Source organism: Perca fluviatilis, chromosome 3 (assembly GCF_010015445.1).
Source record: "Perca fluviatilis chromosome 3, GENO_Pfluv_1.0, whole genome shotgun sequence".
NCBI classification, from domain to species: domain Eukaryota; kingdom Metazoa; phylum Chordata; class Actinopteri; order Perciformes; family Percidae; genus Perca; species Perca fluviatilis.
The window spans coordinates 10,745,524-10,765,267 of NC_053114.1; the positions used below are offsets into that span (position 1 = coordinate 10,745,524).

General features: G+C 38.4%; 1 protein-coding gene across 1 annotated transcript; it reads right to left on the bottom strand.

The window, feature by feature from the left end:
- Positions 1-337: 337 nt before the first annotated feature.
- Positions 338-4,643, bottom strand: LOC120555515 (G2/M phase-specific E3 ubiquitin-protein ligase-like). Its single transcript, XM_039794260.1, has 12 exons — positions 4,369-4,643; positions 3,841-4,268; positions 3,462-3,739; positions 3,084-3,160; positions 2,910-2,981; positions 2,603-2,794; positions 2,317-2,413; positions 2,059-2,221; positions 1,844-1,947; positions 1,613-1,757; positions 1,381-1,501; positions 338-811 (listed from the first exon to the last, which is right to left on the bottom strand). The coding sequence occupies exons 7-12, from the start codon at positions 2,406-2,408 to the stop codon at positions 504-506; spliced, it is 933 nt and encodes a 310-aa protein (XP_039650194.1). The 5' UTR covers positions 2,409-2,413; positions 2,603-2,794; positions 2,910-2,981; positions 3,084-3,160; positions 3,462-3,739; positions 3,841-4,268; positions 4,369-4,643; the 3' UTR covers positions 338-503.
- Positions 4,644-19,744: the final 15,101 nt, after the last annotated feature.

Consider the following 19,744-nt stretch of genomic DNA (forward strand, 5'->3'; position numbering starts at 1 on the left):
TTTTGTTACTGACAACCATGAAGAAACATAGTACAAACATTATTGAACTGCTGTGAGTGCTGGGTAGAAACTTATTTATGAGACAACATGATGCCAATTAACCAGACCTCTAGAAAGAAATTTCTTTTATGAAATCGTGTTGCAAGATTTCCAGTTGTATTTGTATGAAAAGCTCTACAGTACTGTCTTCAAACAAATATGTAATGTTTACTCTTGAATGATTAGTCCTGAAACACAGTAGTATTAAAACACACAGAACAAAAGTAAAAAAGGAGCAGCAACTAGTGCTAAAATGGTGTTAATAAAAAATTAACACCATGTTAAACTGTTGGCCCAGATGAAAAGCCTTAATTAGAACCTGCAAGATTTGTATGAAATGCTCTACAGTACTGTCATTAAACAAATATGTAATGTTTACTCTTGAATGATTAGTCCTGAAACACTGTATTAAGAAATGCTCATTAATCACAACAAAAGTAAAAGTAGCAACTAGTGCTAAATATTTACACCATGTTAAACTGTTGGCCCAGATGAAAAGCCTCAATTAGAACCTTTTTGAACTGGTCATAAGGCCTCATATGTCTGACAGGTAGTACAATATTCTTGGCACATGCTGAAACAACAGGGTAACATACATTGTGATGGCCAAAGTCTGCACTACAGTCATGGTTAAACTTGATCGTTACAGCAAAATCCTTCTTCTCTGAGGGAAGAAGTGGAATGTGACCTTGGCCTGTGATCCACTGTAGAAACCGGGCAGGTGTGATGGAATGCAGGCCATCTTGGTAATCTACATGCCCCTGATCCTCAGCTATGAAGCAAACAGATATAACAAGTGTCATGTGACAATTGCAATTTTGATTTCCTAATTGTTCTTTCAATTAAATAAGTGAATTAGACAGAGGTACACAAAAGAACAGCTGGTCAAAAAAAATCTAATTGTGAGATTTCACAAGGTTTGGAAATGACACTTAGCCAAACACAATGGTTATGAATTCCATTATGTATGAATTCATTATTGGCAATAATGTCTTAATACATATAATGGTGATAAGATTTGTAAATGTGTTCATTAAGGACAATGGTTTTAGGAAAACAATAATTTCAATGTATGTTCTCTGTATATATGCTTACAGTCTTGCATACTAAAAAAGTGACATATGCTGTAAGACACATTATGCTGGCACATTATACTTATTGCTATCAATATTTTTCAGGTAGAATACAAATTAAACATGTTCAATACCTACAAGCATGACTACAGGTGGTACCTGATTATTTAAAGATTCCGCAGTCACAAGCTAGAATATTTTGTCATGAAAACACTCACATTTTTCTGAGCTTTTCAATATTTGATTTGCAGGACATTAAAAACTATACCTTCAGCTTCATAAAGGAAGTCTTGAATGAAGTTGATCATCTCCAGCTCAATCTGATGCCTGGAAGTCCCTTTCTCACTCAGTTGAGGAAGTATGGATGCCATGACAAACTCTGCATTGACCTATGATGAGATAAAAATCAACATGTATATTATATGACCCTTTATATTATGAAATGGCATAGCAGTTAGGCATTTCTTGTTGCTAATAATAAATGGTATAGTTTTGCTTACTTTTACATCTTCCCCAGGAACAAACAGGGGCTGGCAGATATCTGGGTACTGCCCAATTAGCAGAAGAAGGTCATACAGCTGCAGGCCTTCCCTCAATTGATCCAACATAGGCTGCAACCTCAGCACTGCATGGAGTATGATGGCACTACAACAGTAGAAAGGAAAGCAGTTGCTACAAAACCTTACTTGTAATGGATCTTACTGTACAAACAGACATATGTCCTAGCATACCGAACAATGGACTCCTTGTTTTGCACGGATATAGCTCCAGTATATCCGCAATTTAAGATTTCATCAGATAGGCCTTCAATTGAATGTTCAGTTGACATTTCAACCTGAAAATAAAAAAACAGGAAGAAAATTTCTTTCCCATGTAAATACATGAAAATATTATTTGACAAGGTATTCTTGATAAACCCAGCATTTCCATCATACAGAGGTCTTACCTGGTCCAATAACCCTTGCAACTGGACATCAGCAACTGAATCCCTGTTAAGAGTAGTTGGGTTTATTTGCCCACTACAGAGGTAACTGTAAGTCCATGGGCTGAAAAAGGCAGGGGCCGGGCCACCTTGTGCCAAACTAACTGCCAAAATCTCTCCAACAGTCCTATTTACACAAATGAAGCTTGAATGTATTACTTTTGCTTGAAAACATTTCATGGAATGAAACAGTTTGTCCCAACTTGCATAAAATAAACCCACTTGTACAGGCCACTGTCAAAGTCAGTCAGAGAGTATCGTGGGCTCCTCTGGTGCTCTGGCCCCTCAAAGAAATGGCTCTCAATTCCTGCCATCAGTTCTATAGACAAAGGTACAAACAGCATTTACTGTGTTGGTCTAGGGTCTCCTATGTCAAGTAATAGTAGGGTTTGTCAAATTTGGGTTAGTGAGAAGACAATATTTTATTTATTTTTTAGTATGAAGGGCATTGTTCATGGTTTAAAATATAAGATTGTTCAATGGATTCAAACGTTTGTTTTTGTTTTACCTGTGAGAAATTCTTTTCGGAGCGCACCTGTGTCCACTCCTGCCTCCCCAAAGAGTAGCAGTGGGTGAATTTTTTTTTTGGCGTTGCCACTGCAGTAGGCCTCTCTCCAGAATGTTTGTTCTTGAGATTTGGATGTTGAATTGTTTCTCTACGTCAACTCTTCGACAAATGGCATCCAATACATCATCAACACTGCCAAACAAAACCCCTTATCAATAAATAAATACTAATGTTGAAAACAAACTCTGTAAAATTAAGATCCATGTCGGATAAAGATATTTATGTATTTAGACAACACAAAATGTACCTTTTGATGTGCTCCTCTCCATTGTCCTGGCTCACGGCAGTTGTCTCAGCCATTTTAAGATTGTCCTTTCTTCTACAAAAGCACAAGTGAGACATATTGGTATTAATAGAAAAAACAAGTACTTCATGTTACATATACATTTAAAACTAACATAAATATCCAACATCAAATTACCTTTCTCCACACATGCTAGCATGGATCTCTACAAACTGTGGTGTAAAGTTCAAGAAACAGATAGGACATGGAACTTTCTGATGGAGACAGAACAGTTTGAATATTAGCAATAGTGTCATACAAAACAGTTTATGTAGCCATTTCACATTGCATTACAATTACATCAAACACTGTACCTCTTCAAAAGATGTCTCGGTGTCATGGACCCCCCTGTCCATGACACCGAGACATCTTTTGGCTGTCTCTGAAACTATCTGGATGTCACTTTGACACTCCTAACATATAACATATGACCCAAAAATATTCAGTTATAACTCACTGAACAACAATCAAAATTTTACAGAAGGCAACATAACATTATTTCATAGCTACATTTACCTCAATATCCTCTCCTGCTGACTGAGACTCCATGCACTCTTGAACATGAAGGGCCAAAATGTGCAAAGGAAAAATCACTTTACATGTTTGGCATTGTGCTTTTGGCATGCTTCGGAATTCAATGGCATCTGGAGGTAGGGGAGTTAGGTCAAACTCATGTTGCAATGGCACAATATACAGGGTGCCCTTTCCTGCCCCTGTAACACTGCGAAGTAGGGTTCCAGTGGATCCATCAGAGTCAGGAGGAATCATTACCAGTCTCCTTTTACCCTGACCACCTGTAAATGCAACATTGTTTGGATTATTTCAACTGAGTTTGTTTGGACTAGTTATTTGAATGACAATGTATGACAATGGATATATTACTACTTTTCTCCACCTGTAGTCTTGTAGAGTAGCCAACCTCCTGTCACTCCCTGCATCTTAGGGTACTCATTTTGAAGTAGTCTAAAGAACTAAGAGAACATAACTAAGTGATGTGTTGATGCTTGAAGAATAGCCTAACACTACAATGAAAGGGAATGTTTTAAATATAAGAATTTAGGTGCAAATTTTAAATAAATTGTCTGCAATACCTCCTCGTGACTCATATCCCTGGACATGGTGAGATGTCTTTTTCCAAGCCCTGCCTGGGCAAGCTCAGACTCTTCAGATGAGTTTGGGGTTGTCTCTGAATTAATGTTCAACAGATACACATAGAAACTAAAAGGCTTCCAGGGTTTTGTATATGGTGTGCTACAGGTCTTTGGACTCTGTCTCTTTCACTTTCCAAGGTAACTTTTTCTTGAGAAAAATCCAGGAAAAGATCTGCACGATTGAAAAAATTCATTTAAAATAATGTTAATTCAAAATATAACCCGGTAAATTAGTTTAAAACGAACTTGAACAATAAAATCCAAACTAAAACCTGGTCATCTCTTGTTCTACAGATGAAGATTCCTGTTCCTGCTTTTTTCCTTGCTCTTGCTGTCCCTGAGAGAGGTTCTGTGTGAGCACATTTATAAGGCTCTGTGCGGCTGCAGCCACTGTCGAGTTATGGTCATTCTGACAAACAGAGGTTAACAAAGACCACTACTGTTAAAGTCAAAAAACTTGAGCTGGACACTGAAATTAGAGTAAAAACACCAGCTAGTGTGAAGCTAACATAAGTTAATGCTAACTTTAGTGCTAGCGATGCATCATTTCCAGCTTTGTCCAGCTGTCCACCTATTTTCCCTTTATGTGTTAATGACAAAAAAAATGTATAATGTCCCAAAGTATCTATTCAAAAAGGCGAATATATTTCAAATGTATTACCTGTGCGCTCGCTGTCCGTGGTTTGCGCTTAGGCGCGCGGCGGCTCATGCTGACTGCCGAGTGAATACTGTGGTGCTACATTCAAAGTCGTACGTGAAAGTGGGAGAAGTCAGCGTTCCTGCTGAACTGCACAATCTGGCAAAGTTTATAGCTCTTATGGTGTAACTGGTAGCACGTGTTGTCCAAAACAGTTTTTTAAATGGAACTTTGTCACTGGCATCAGTTTGTTTAGTAAATATCACATGTATATAGTGGATAGAAAGCATTCAGTCATAGTTCTCGCAATAACACCATTTCCTGAAGGCAACATGACTTCTGCCTTCTTTGTTAAGCTGTCACTCATAATACCACGCCCCTCTGAGTTTAAGCCACGCCCCCTACGCCAAATCGGGGCCAAAAGTCTGAAACCGAAAAAAAAAGATCTGAAAGTGAAAAACAGATCTGAAACCGAAAAAAAAGATTTGAAGCCGTAAAAAAAATACGTTTTGTATCTGAAAACATGAAATTTGGAACTGAAAACAAATATAAAAGTGAAAAATGAAAATTTATAATTTATTCAAAATAATTCCAGAATTTAATCTAAATTTTTTTCAAACTGAAAGAAAAATTGGTACACTTAATTTTTGTTTGAATACATGGTTTTATTTTTTTCAAGTTTTGACCAAAACTTAAATTTTCAATTTCAAGCTTTAGTTTTTCAACTATATATTTTTTTTTTCAAATTAACAAAACATTTGGCCCTGATTTAGCTCCATATTACAAACCAATAGGGTTTATACTTAAATTCACTCTATCCGGAGGGTGCGATTTATCTGGATAGGTTTTTTTTGTCTGTGTTTTTTTGAACGATGACAATCCGGAATGAAAACAAGCCAAACTGAAATAGGAGTAACGAGGACATTTTTAAAATGTAAGGAGTAGAAAGTACAGATAATTGCATGAAAATGTAAGGAATAGAAGTAAAAAGTCTGCTGTAAAATAATTACTCCAGTAAAGTATAGATACCCAAAATTTCTACTTAAATAAGGTAACAAAGTATTTGTACTTCGTTACTTGACACCTCTGCATGTGATGAAGATGTGTTCCATATCTGTGTGGACTTAATGTCAGAGTATAATCTGAAATTAACAAATTATATTTTTGAAACAGTTAACCTATATTAAACTCAGACATCATTATCAGACAGCTGATAAACAATGAACTCAATATAGATCATTAACTTTCCTGGGCCTGTGTCACATTTTATATTTCTGAAAATGTTTGTGTCCTGTTACATTTGAGGACAATGCAGATATAATAGTAGCTATTTCACACATCAAAGATGTACTAAATATTTTGAATTCTTTCTAACAGAATATATTTACACACAACAAATTACTTTGTTTGTCCTTACACTATTTGTAAGAACGGATAAAAAAAATGCAAGATCCACACATGTATTAACTGATTTTTTTATTCACATATTTAAACAATCATATCATACAAAACTGCATATGATTTCATTTTAACTGCAATTTAATCTAAGCCTATAATAGTAACCCATGTATTGGCTTATGGAAGTGTTGAACATGTCCAGTTGTCTTTTGGTAACAAGAAGAACACCTGAATAAAGTAAAATAGTGCTTGCAGTGTAATAATAAAATAAAATACATAAATTGTAACAAGATAAGACCAATAATGTGTACCTACTTGTTTTTTATGAACAAAAAAAATCCTTTTAAATGAAGATATTGTGGGTGAAATGAAATGAGTGTTCAAATAACGATTTCTGAAGTTATCTTCATCAAGTAAATTGTAGTTGTATAGTTAATGGCATACCCTGTTATAAATATCGAAAAAATAAGTGAGCAGCCTTAGTTTATTTGCAACAGCGAAATGTTGGAACCCTTCTGTGCAGCTCACTTATATCGACAGAAGTTATAAAGTGAACCTGATGTTTAGTGGTGTTTTCTCAAAAAGAACAGTGGGGGTGGTTGTTCTGTGTGTATGGAGGTTAGATGAATAGCAAATGTTTTTAAATTTGAACACACAAGTTGTAAAAAGTTAAATGTATCAAATAGAACACAGTTTCCTCCATTTTTCTCTCAAAGCCCAAATTAATCAATATATGGCATGCATTTAATAACAATAACAGTAAGCTGTCTAAAATAACCAATTTAACCTCAGGCATATTGGTGAAGTCTAGCAATGTAAATCATCAATCTTAAAGTGCTCATATTATGCTTTCTGGCTTTTCCCCTTTCCTGTATCGTGTTATATATCTTTTTGTGCATGTTATAGGTTTACAAAGTGAAAAAGCCCAAAGTCCACCCCAAAGGGACTTACCATCTCCAATGGAAAACACTGTTCAAACTGTTCCAAACCGCTTGTAGTCCAGCCTTTACTTCCGTGATGAACATGCGTCACTTTGTAACACATGTTATAAGCTGCTAGCATGGCACGCCCTCATACTCTGCAACTGACAAGCTAGCAGTACTTAATGTGCATGTGCGACTCCCAACAAAGATGAAACAGAAGTGAGATGTCTCTCTCTGTAGCTAAAACAGAGAGCTCAACACACAGGGTAAAAAGAGGAGCTGCAGCAATGTGCAGTACAACAAATAAATGGGGTTTTCTGAAAATTAAACCACATAAACCTATTCTGGTACAACCTCTAAATACTATTATGAACCTGAAAATGAGCATAATGAGCACTTTAAATTACTTCCTTAAACATACCACTTACAAAACAAAACTGGCAAAAAGCAGCAGAAAAATATCAGCATGTTAAAGCTGTGGCACTCAGTAAGGTCAATCAATGTAGCGTACTTCCATCACACATTAAGTAAGTCTAAACATCGACCTCTGATGGCAGTCCAGTTTCGGTTGGCTGAAGTCTTTGCATTTTAGACAATGTCCATTACCCACACATTGCTTTTTAAGACTTTGTTAATTTCATGTCAAAAATCTGGGTAGTTGTCAACAGGTCTTCTCTGAAATCCCTGAATTTGTGTGAAGCTGACAGTGATGCTCTTTCCTTTAAACAAGTCTGATCCAGTGCAAAATCTGAGGAAAGAGGAGAGGTGCTGAGTGTCTGATAGGGATGGCTGAAGTGAAACTGACGTTCCGAAGCTTTGCCAAGATCCCGAAGCGCAGATGTTTCGAAACACTGATCCGAAGCGCGATTCAAAACACTGATGTCACGTGACTACGGCTAAATGAAACACCGGAGTGTTTCACTAGTGTTTCAACAGGTGGCATGGTCCACCAAATCAGCGTTTGATTGACAGGGTCGGGAACACTAGTGGTGGGCAGATCGAGGCTTCGTGAAACAATGAAACAGTTGAAGCAAATGTGTCATATTGTGTCGAGGCTTCGAAACAATCTGACACCCGTCTCAACGATGACACCTAGTGGTCACTGGCAGGTGGTGATCTGAAACAACCTTGATAACGAGCCATTAAAAAAATAAAAAATGTATTATTGTATTGTATTATTTTTCTAATATGTGAAGCTTGTAAGGCTTGCAGACTCCTCACTGTGCATAATGCTATTTTGGTCATAAAAAATGAATATTAATAAAAGAAATCAAGCCACAATGTCTCACTTTTTATAGATTTTCATTCAAAAATATTTATTTCTCTGCTGTGGAAGGACTTAGCCTACTTCGTGTTTTACAGATAATTTCTCCAGCCTTTGAAAAGATCCTCTCACAAGGGACACTTGTTGCTGGCATGCAAAGATATTTTTTAGCAAGGACATACAAATGAGGAAAGATTACTGCTCTCTCTTTCCAGTAAGTTAGGGGATCATGAGTTCTGGGCAAAAACGCAGAGTGGAGGTATTTTTTCACTTCCACTGTGGCATCAGCTGTAGCATTATGTATAATCTGGGTTTTACAGATACGATCATTAAAACGTTCCCATAAACTGTCCTGTCCTATCTATCTATCTATCTATCTATCTATCTATCTATCTATCTATCTATCTATCTATCTATCTATCTATCTATCTATCTATCTATCTGTCACTGTATGTAGGTCTATACTCTGTCTGTCTCACTCTATCAGTCAATGTGTAAATTTAAATGTAAGCCTAAATATAACTAAACAACTCGCACTTTGAATGTCACTATATCACCAAATATCCGCTATCTCAAAATCAAACTCATCTCACAAAAACCCACGAGGTCAAGGTGCGTTGACTTCACTTTTATACTGATGTGCGATGTGTGTTCCCGACCCTGTCAATCAAACGCTGATTTGGCGGACCATGCCACCTGTTGAAACACTAGTGAAACACTTCGGTGTTTCATTTAGCCGTAGTCACGTGACATCAGTGTTTTGAATCGCGCTTCGGATCAGTGTTTCGAAACATCTGCGCTTCGGGATCTTGGCAAAGCTTCGGAACGTCAGTTTCACTTCAGCCATCCCTAGGCTCATCTCGAACGAGCCTAGTGCCTCTGCTCTCAGGTGACCGATTCAAGTCCTGTCATGACTTCCGTTTACAACACCGGTACACACACCTGGCTAACAGGACAGACAAAAGATCCGTTCGCTTGGTCCCAAATTTGAACTGAAATACTGCCATTGACTAAAACCTATGATGACTACACTTCACCGACGGTGTTATAACGCAAGGTAGGACGAAGATACCAAGAAGGACATTGTCGGCTGTCAACAGTAAAGACTTTCCTCCGCTCAAGACTGCTAGCCCGTATGCTAACGCGGGAAACAAGTTAGCTTTCCACAGCTAGCTAAGCTGCTAGCCCTAGTATGGAGGATACATCAAAGTTGGCCACAGAGACTGAACCTTCCCTCGGTGATGTTTTAACCACCATAAGGAACCTGGACAACAAGGTGAGAGATTTTGGTAAACAACTTAAAGAAAGCTCCGACATGGTTGCCAGCATTATACAGCGAGTCGAGCTGAACTCAGTCGGACTCACTGAATGCACGTCCAAATTGGAGGCTGTAATTCACCATGTGTTCTATTAATACATCCATGGTATTATCTTAAGATACATCTGAGGGATGGATGCTGTAACCCCGTTACATGGATTTAACATCATTAGCGTTTCCCAAAATTGCCGGGGCTATCAAGCTAAACAATGGAGTTACCTAACTAGCTAGGTAGCTAGCTAACGTTAACGTAATATCTTACATGTCCCTAAGAGCTGATGTGGGTTTAGGTTTAAACACTTATCGTACGATACATCACTGCGGTCAAGCCAGCCTCCACTTCAAAATGAGCGGTCAAACTAGCCACCCCTATATTTCGCGGTGCGCGTATACACTTGCTATTACGGTGAGACCGTCAAAACTAAAAACAGGGAATTTTCCGACGAAGGCAATTTCCCATTCATTTATTCTGTCTGCCTGCCTGTCTGTCTGTCTGTCTGTCTGTCTGTCAGAAAGAGAGAAAGAAAGATTTTAGCACACCTCACAACCTGTCATTGCATGATATGCTGAATTCCAAAATAAGAGCCCCCCCAAAACTCATATATAGGCCTACGCTGTTTTGTCTACACATTCAGAAAATTATAAAAATAAAAGTCCTAGCTTCCACAGACCAATTTCACCTCAGATGGAGAGGACACCTTCTCAAGGTGTCAACTACAATGTTTCAGGACATTCTGATGTTGTTTTCCAAAATAAGAGCCCCCCCAAAACTCATATATTAGCTGTTTTGTCCATACATTCAGAAAATCATAAAAATAAAAGTCCTAGCTTCCACAGACCAATTTCACATCAGATGGAGAGGACACCTTCTCAAGGTGTGATCTACAATGTTTCAGGACATTCTGATGTTGTTTTCCAAAATAAGAGCCCCCCAAAACTCATATATTAGCTGTTTTGTCCATACATTCAGAAAATCTATAAAATTAAAAGTCCTAGCTTCCACAGACCAATTTCACATCAGATGGAGAGGACACCTTCTCAAGGTGTCAACTACAATGTTTCAGGACATTCTGATGTTGTTTTCCAAAATAAGAGCCCCCCAAAACTCATATATTAGCTGTTTTGTCCATACATTCAGAAAATCATAAAAATAAAAGTCCTAGCTTCCACAGACCAATTTCACATCAGATGGAGAGGACACCTTCTCAAGGTGTCAACTACAATGTTTCAGGACATTCTGATGTTGTTTTCCAAAATAAAAGACCCCCCCAAAACTCATATATTAGCTGTTTTGTCCATACATTCAGAAAATCCCAAAAATAAAAGTCCTAGCTTCCACAGACCAATTTCACATCAGATGGAGAGGACACCTTCTCAAGGTGTGATCTACAATGTTTCAGGACATTCTGATGTTGTTTTCCAAAATAAGAGCCCCCCAAAACTCATATATTAGCTGTTTTGTCCATACATTCAGAAAATCATAAAAATAAAAGTCCTAGCTTCCACAGACCAATTTCACATCAGATGGAGAGGACACCTTCTCAAGGTGTCAACTACAATGTTTCAGGACATTCTGATGTTGTTTTCCAAAATAAGAGCCCCCCAAAACTCATATATATGCTGTTTTGTCTACACATTCAGAAAATTATAAAAATAAAAGTCCTAGCTTCCACAGACCAATTTCACCTCAGATGGAGAGGACACCTTCTCAAGGTGTGATCTACAATGTTTCAGGACATTCTGATGTTGTTTTCCAAAATAAGAGCCCCCCAAAACTCATATATTAGCTGTTTTGTCCATACATTCAGAAAATCATAAAAATTAAAAGTCCTAGCTTCCACAGACCAATTTCACATCAGATGGAGAGGACACCTTCTCAAGGTGTCAACTACAATGTTTCAGGACATTCTGATGTTGTTTTCCAAAATAAGAGCCCCCCAAAACTCATATATATGCTGTTTTGTCCATACATTCAGAAAATTATAAAAATAAAAGTCCTAGCTTCCACAGACCAATTTCACATCAGATGGAGAGGACACCTTCTTAAGGTGTGATCTACAATGTTTCAGAACATTCTGATTTACAGTTAGACAAATTAGATATGATTTTGGATTCACTTCAAAAGGAAACGCCCTGTTACCACAGACTAATTCCACTTGAGGGTTGTAGTACACGACCCCTTGGTGTGACCCATTAAGTATCAAGACATTCTGATGTATAGTTTCAAAATAAAAACCTGTCAAAGTCTCAAATAGAACATATGACTTTGGATTCAATTTAAAAGGAAGCGCCCGTTATCACAGACTATTTCCACTTGAGGGTTATAGTACCCTTTGGTGTGACCCATTAAGTATCAAGACATTCTGATGTGTAGTTTCAAAATAAAAGCCTGTCAAAATGTCAAATATGAGACTAATTGCATGATGTTGGATTCACTTTAAAAGGAAGCCCCTGTTATCAAAGAATAATTCCACTTGAGGGTTATAGTACACGACCCCATAGTGTGACCCAGTAAGTATCAAGACATTCTGGAAAGCTGGAAAGCATGAAGACATGCTGGAAAGGCAGCTTCTGTTGGGGTAGATTTGCTGACGAATCTCTGGTAGATGCTAATCTGTACCTCAGCACATCCAGGTTGGATGTCCATCCAACTTTTTCTTTTGGCCATACAGAAGGAGGGCATACCTTCTTGCCACAGGCAAAGCCTCTTCCAGGCTACCAGAGAGTCCACATTTAGTAATTGCCTGTAACTTACAAAGATGGGTCTTCAGTCTTGTGAGGGCAGTGGCCTTCCCAATTCTGTACAAACTGCTGGTGGTGTTACAACCTGTGAGGACGTGTCATGCAGGTAAATAATCACAAAGCACTGCTCCAAGCTTCTGAGCGATCAACTAGGGACAAATCTTTCCTTAAGGCCATGTCCCGAGTGCATAAACACTGCTGAGGATCCAAACATCCCTTTGCTTGAATAGTATAGCAGCAAAACTATTACATCTGTATCATCACATTCAACAATTAGACAAGAATGTGACTGTGCAAGGTGTATTGCATGTACAGTGCCTTGCAAAAGTATTCACCCCCCTTGGCTTTTTACCTATTTTGTTACATTAGAGGCTTTAGTTAAATGTTGTTTTTTTTATCTGAATGTTATGTGATGAATCAAAACACAATAGTCTAAGTTGGTGAAGTGAAATGAGAAAAATATACATAAAATTATTTTTTAGAAATAAAAAACAGAAAAAGTCAATGTGCATAACTATTCACCCCCCTAAAGTCAATACTTTGTAGAGCCACCTTTTGCGGGAATCACAGCTCTAAGTCGCTTTGGATAAGTCTCTATGAGCTTGCCACATCTACATCATCCCATTCCTCCTTGCAAAACTGCTCCAGCTCCTTCAAGTTGGATGGTTTGCGCTTGTGAACAGCAATCTTTAAGTCTGACCACAGATTTTCTATTGGATTGAGGTGTGTTTGGGGTCATTGTCCTGCTGGAAGGTGAACCTCCGTCCTAGCCTCAAATCACGCACAGTGTTACAGGTTTTGCTCAAGAATATCCCTGTATGTAGCTTTGTCAGCACCTACATCGCCAGTACTGGGCCAACAAGTGCTGAGAGCCTTGTACCAAACAGCAGTGTGGCGTCACAGCCACCTGGTCAAACCTCTTCTCTGGAACCCAGTTGGAGGATGAAGGCTCAAAGAAGATGGGTGCATTGAACCTGTGATGTTACAGAAGACACCAGCACCTAAAGAAGTTAGAGACATCACCCACTACTATACTGTAAAGACGGAAACTGCAACGATGCTACCAAATGCCAGTGTCTTTCAGTGGGCTTGACCTGCACAGAGTCTTGCTCTTGCCCTTTCCCAGGCTATCCAAATATGACCCACTTTGTCACTGATGACAATGTGGATGAGTGACAGTGGTGTGTTGCAGTGGTAACATCATGGGGAGCTGACCTCCCCAAAGTGGCCACTGGAGATGGCCTAACCCCCAGAATGACTACCAAAAGCAGTTCATGTTCCAAATGGTTGCTGCTAGAAAGAGCTTGAGATTCAGTGATGAGGGGGGTCATTCCCCCTCACAGTGTTTATTTTGTTAGATTGCCATTTGTTTGTTTAAGACAGTCATTTAATTTGTATTGTGTTAAATTATAGTTTTATTAAAAGGCTCATTAAGGTCAAACTGCAATCCTGAATCCTGGTCTCCTGTTTGTGCAATGGTAAGGTGTTATCTTTCGATTTCAATCTTTGTTTCCATATGGACTATATAGTACAAGGTGCCATATGATACCACTGATAATGGGCTTTGGACTTGAGACTAAATTATGTCAGTGTTCCATCTTCTTTCATTTTAGACACATCATACATTGAGTGAAAGAACACCCTGATTTGTCATGCTATATTTACACATTTGGTATTGCTGGATTAAGCACAACCCCACTTTTCCAACAAGAAATCATATGTGTTTCTATTATAATCCCTGGCAAAGTAACCACAAAGTAAATGAAAACATTCTGCATAGATATTAATTTTTTGCATGTTCGCCTATTTTAGGTATGTCTTTATTTATTCCATACATCATGATATTCATATCCAGTCTTTTCTAGTAGGTAAAGCAACTTCCTGACTACAAACATGCTAAGTTTCAAAGCTCTCAGAGCTTGTGTGATTGATCTGCATTAGTTTAGATGCCTTAACTCCCATGGACAGGCTATATTTTTATTTTTTCTTCTTTGGTTTTGGGTTGTGTAACAATATCTGTTAATTTAACAATCTTAGCAGTAAAATATCTTTAGCCAAGAATCAATTTCATATATGGGAGACCCTAGGGATGAGGAAAAACATTGTTGGGTTTAGTTCTACCTCCAGTAGGGGTATCTCAAAAACTAAAGCCCTTTTTGACCATTTGTCACCAGCCTAAATATGCCTCATATTTGAGACTTTGACAGGCTTTTATTTTGAAACTGTACATCAGAATGTCTTGATACTTAATGAGTCACACCACGGGGTCGTGTAATATAACCCTGAAGTGGATTTATTGTTTGATAACAGGGTGTTTACTTTTAAATTGAATCCAAAATCATATCTAATTTGTCTCATATTCAAGACTTTGACAGGCTTTTATTTTGAAACTGTACATCAGAATGTCCTGAAACATTGTAGATCACACCTTGAGAAGGTGTCCTCTCCATCTGAGGTGAAATTGGTCTGTGGAAGCTAGGACTTTTATTTTCATGATTTTCTTAATGTGTAGACAAAACAGCTAATATTTGAGCTTTGGGGGGCTCTTATTTTGGAAAACAACATCAGAATGTCTTGAAACATTGTAGATCACACCTTGAGAAGGTGTCCTCTCCATCTGATGTGAAAGTGGTCTGTGGAAGCTAGGACTTTTATTTTTATGATTTTCTGAATGTATGGACAAAACAGCTAATATATGAGTTTTGGGGGGCTCTTATTTTGGAAAACAACATCAGAATGTCCTGAAACATTGTAGATCACACATTGAGAAGGAGTCCTCTCCATCTGAGGTGAAATTGGTCTGTGGAAGCTAGGACTTTTATTTTCATGATTTTCTTAATGTGTGACAAAACAGCTAATATTTGAGCTTTGGGTGGGGGCTCTTATTTTGGAAAACAACATCAGAATGTCTTGAAACATTGTAGATCACACCTTGAGAAGGTGTCCTCTCCATCTGATGTGAAAGTGGTCTGTGGAAGCTAGGACTTTTATTTTTATGATTTTCTGAATGTATGGACAAAACAGCTAATATATGAGTTTTGGGGGGGGCTTTATTTTGGAAAACAACATCAGAATGTCCTGAAACATTGTAGATCACACATTGAGAAGGAGTCCTCCTCCATCTGAGGTGAAATTGGTCTGTGGAAGCTAGGACTTTTATTTTTATAACTATCTGAATGTGTAGACAAAACAGCGGCTTATATATGAGCTTTGGGGGGCTCTTATTTTGGAAAACAACATCAGAATGTCCTGAAACATTGTAGATCACACATTGAGAAGGAGTCCTCTCCATCTGAGGTGAAATTGGTCTGTGGAAGCTAGGACTTTTATTTTTATAACTTTCTGAATGTGTAGACAAAAAAGCGTATATATGAGTTTTTGGGGGGCTCTTATTTTGGAAAACAACATCAGAATGTCCTGAAACATTGTAGATCACACATTGAGAAGGAGTCCTTCTCCAGCTGAGGTGAAATTGGTCTGTGGAAGCTAGGACTTTTTTGAGTTTTGGGGGGCTCTTATTTTGGAATTCAGCATATCATGCAGTTGTCACAGAGGTTGTGAGGTGTGCAACAATCTTTCCTTCTTTCTTTCTGACAGACAGACAGACAGGCAGGCAGATAGACAGACAGGCAGACAGAATAAATGAATGGGAAATTGCCTTCGTCAGAAAATTTCCTCTTTTTAGTTTCACCGTAATAGCAAGTGTATACGCGCACCGCGAAATATAGGGGTGGCTAGTTTGACCGCTCATTTTGAAGTGGAGGCTGGCTTGACTGCAGTGATACATCCGAGGGCTGTATGCTGTAAAGCCTGTAACGTGGATGAGATATAAAGCCATGGATGTATTAACAGAAGCTCTGTTCACAAAACTGCAGGCTAATCTAGCATAACATAATGATTACACCTCCTTGGTTGTCTAAATACATCCATCGTTTATTTAGATAATCATGGTAAGACCTTAAGTACAGACTACATTATTTACACTTCATATATTCTTTTTGCAATCAGTACAAATTGTATAGTCTTTTATTTCAGATGAATCCATTCCACAAGCAAGAAAGCATTTCAGGACAGAGTGTAAGTTAACATTTATGCATGCATTTAAGAAACCAGTCATATTTCCTATGGAACTACTGAAATTCAACCTAGTGCATATCACGTGACTGTTATAATGTATAACAACTAAAACCATTAATTATTCCATAGCCATGAGGACCTCCATTACCCGCATGGCACAGCGGATGGACACATTTGAGGAAAAGATGGATGAGCTGCTCATGCTCTTAAGGAGCTCCCAGTCACCTCCCTCTGCTCCAGTCGATGACGTGTTGCTGTTGCCCTGCTCAACAGTCATCGAGCTGCAGGAGTTCAACAGGAGTCTCGGTCAACAGGAGAGGAGGAACAAAATGGTAATTAAGTGGCCCTACCCTGCCCTAAGGTAACACTATATAATTGCATAAATTAAAATATCATTATAACTGAACTGACTTCTCTTACAAAATGAGATTGTACAAGCTCTCCACTTTGTTCTACATGTGTAATTTGTATTTCTGTATTTGTTTTACAGCAACTTTTTCTGATAACCTTTCAACCAATGACGTAAAACCGTATAGCCTGCAGGGCAGAAAGACAAAGGCCTTCCAGGACCTGACAATCTGCAGGGTTATAACAGACAGGTGTTATTTTATTGTTCACATCAGTATTATGCGTAGCTTGGCTGATAAGGGGTTTTAATTTGACTTGTAACTTTGCTTCTTCTTGCTACTCTAGCGGCCTCTCAGAAAAACTTCCCCGCGCTGACTGCAGCAGACGTGGAGGACCCCCCAGTGCTCCCCCTCACAATATCCAACAGCCTAGTGTCAAAGGTCGACTCATTCAAGTTTCTGGGCTCCATCATTTCCCAGGACTTGAAGAGGGAGTCCAACATCCTTAAAAAGGCTCTGCAGAGGATGTACTTCCTACGGCAACTGCGGAAGCATGGCCTACCACAAGAGCTATTGCTCATCTTCTACACTGTTGCCATCCTCCTGCCTCCTCCCCTCTGGCAGGCACTACAGATCCCTGCACACAAACAACCAGACACAAGAACAGCTTCTTTCCCTCTGCCATCACGCTTCTGAACTGCTGATAAGTGGGGTCATCCCCACTTTGGCCTTTCACCTACACATTACATACTTTATCATTCCAATATGCATCTTGCACTCTACATTTCTGCCCTGCAAAGTTCCTGTACTCTTCCTTTGTATCATGTGCCAAAAACAAGGAGTCACGCAAAGGCAAAAGGCAGTAACTGACATATAATCAATATTTCCTTGCTGTTCACCATACTTGCATCCATTATAAGAACACCTAACCAAGGTCTAGTCATCATGGTATTTGTTTTAAATTATATAGAAAACCTTTGCTTGTTCCTATTTACTGCTATAATGATCAGGATAGTGTGGCAACACTAACACAGTTTAACAGTATGACAGATAAGTAACTTTGCAGTACAGTATGAAAAAATACAAGAAGTATTTTCTCAAAGATAATTTAATTATAATTGAATACAAAGGTATATTTATTGTTTAACAATAAATATATAATGTTTAACACTAAGGGCCACCAAACTGCTTAAGATGCACAGTCACCAAACTCGACTTGGATTACTACTTTTTAATTCTGAGATAACATTTAGGTTAGCATACTTTGTACAGGCATTAGCAATAACTAGCTTAGTGCTTTTATGGATTTATGGATGTGTGAGATTTGACATGAACACCTGCAAGAAGGAAATATAGCTCAAACACGTATGGATTGTTGAGGCTACAGCAGATGACGTGCATTGCTATGGATTATATCTTCCATGGATTATATCGGATTGCATGGAAAGGTAGGATGCCAGCTGTGTATTTAATAACTGGTTTTCAGCGTCTGATGTGAGGCTCCGCCAAGTGAGGAGGTGTGTCAGCATCAACGTTAGCGATGTAGCTAGCTCCGGGCTGTCACTGACAGAATAGGAATCATCACTTTATTTGATACGTCATGTGTATGTTACGTGGTTTGTTGACAATTAAAAGCGGCAAACTGACAGTAGGCTATGACGAGGCTAGAGTACAGTAAGATCACGGCGGTACAGTAACCTCTCTCTTGATGCCTGGCTAAACAAAGTCCGAACACTCAACTTTAGCGTGCAGAGATCCGTAACAGCTGTTACGGCGTTCTGCTGTGGTTTCTCGTATGGTTTTGGATGTTACGGTTGTCTTTATTTTCTTGTTAAAACAATCAAATTGACTCACGTTATTTATTCACATGATAAAGGAGGTCTCAAATACCCCAAAAGTGACATTAACTCATTTTTGCCCAAACATGTTTTCCTTTGTAGGGCAGATTTGCATTCTACATTTATACAATATATTGTGTTAATGTGCCTATATGTATGTTGTCTCTCTTGTGCAGTATATGGCTAATAAAACGGATTCTTATATAAAAGTTTTTTTTATTTTTTGATACCATGGTTGTTAGTTTTTTAAAGGTTATGGGATTGTAAAAAATAACGCTAGAGGAACGTTATCTAAAGGTTGCAACGGTGGGGGAACGTTATCTAAAGGTTGCAACGGTGGGGGAACGTTAGGGGAACGTTATCTAAAGGTTGCAACGGTGGGGGAACGTTAGGGGAACGTTCCATCAAGGTTGCAACGTTAGGGGAACGTTCTCTAAAGGTTCGATGTAACCAAAAACGAACGTTCCCAGAACGTTCAACCAACTTTCCATAATAACCAAAACACAACCAAAACCTAACCTTCAGGGAACGTTCGCGCAACCAAAACCGAACGTTCCCAGAATGTTCTGGGAACCAAAAATTGTTAGCTGGGATGTAGCTACATAGCGGAAACCCTGTTGTGCGTCCGCCCGATTTCTGATACTACGGTGGCAGAAATCAATATAGAGGAAACACTGGGTAGCTTTTGCGCCTATTATATTATTATTATAGCTACGTGTTGAATCGGCTGCAGGGCTACTCTGACAGTTTTATATTTTTATAAAGATACCCATTTTATAATAGGCCTACCCATAATACTTTTATAACAGTATCCATAATAATTTGGAATATTTTTATATTTTCCTTTTTATTTTTACTGCACAACCTCCCGGCCCCCATTGTGAAAACCTTTGGCCTAGGCTATTTCATTATATTTTATCCAGACAATGCATAGTATTAATTATTGTTCACACACACAAATAAATACTGAATTAAATAAAAAAAAATTTATTTGTACGAATTTATGTGTCATTTCTCAGATCAGACTCTGTCCCCACCCAAACCCCTGCTGCCAAAATCTCACTCTGAACTCTGTTCAAAACTTGAGAGCCCTGATACCAGATA

Coding starts and splice junctions, on each gene's coding strand:
- LOC120555515 (XM_039794260.1), bottom strand. CDS start 2,408: ATGGCAGGAATTGAGAGCCATTTCTTTGAGGGGCCAGAGCACCAGAGG. Junction 1,758..1,843: donor AACAAGGAGTCCATTGTTCG/GTATGCTAGGAC, acceptor CTACTGTTGTAG/TGCCATCATACTCCATGCAG. Junction 1,502..1,612: donor TTCCTGGGGAAGATGTAAAA/GTAAGCAAAACT, acceptor ATCTCATCATAG/GTCAATGCAGAGTTTGTCAT.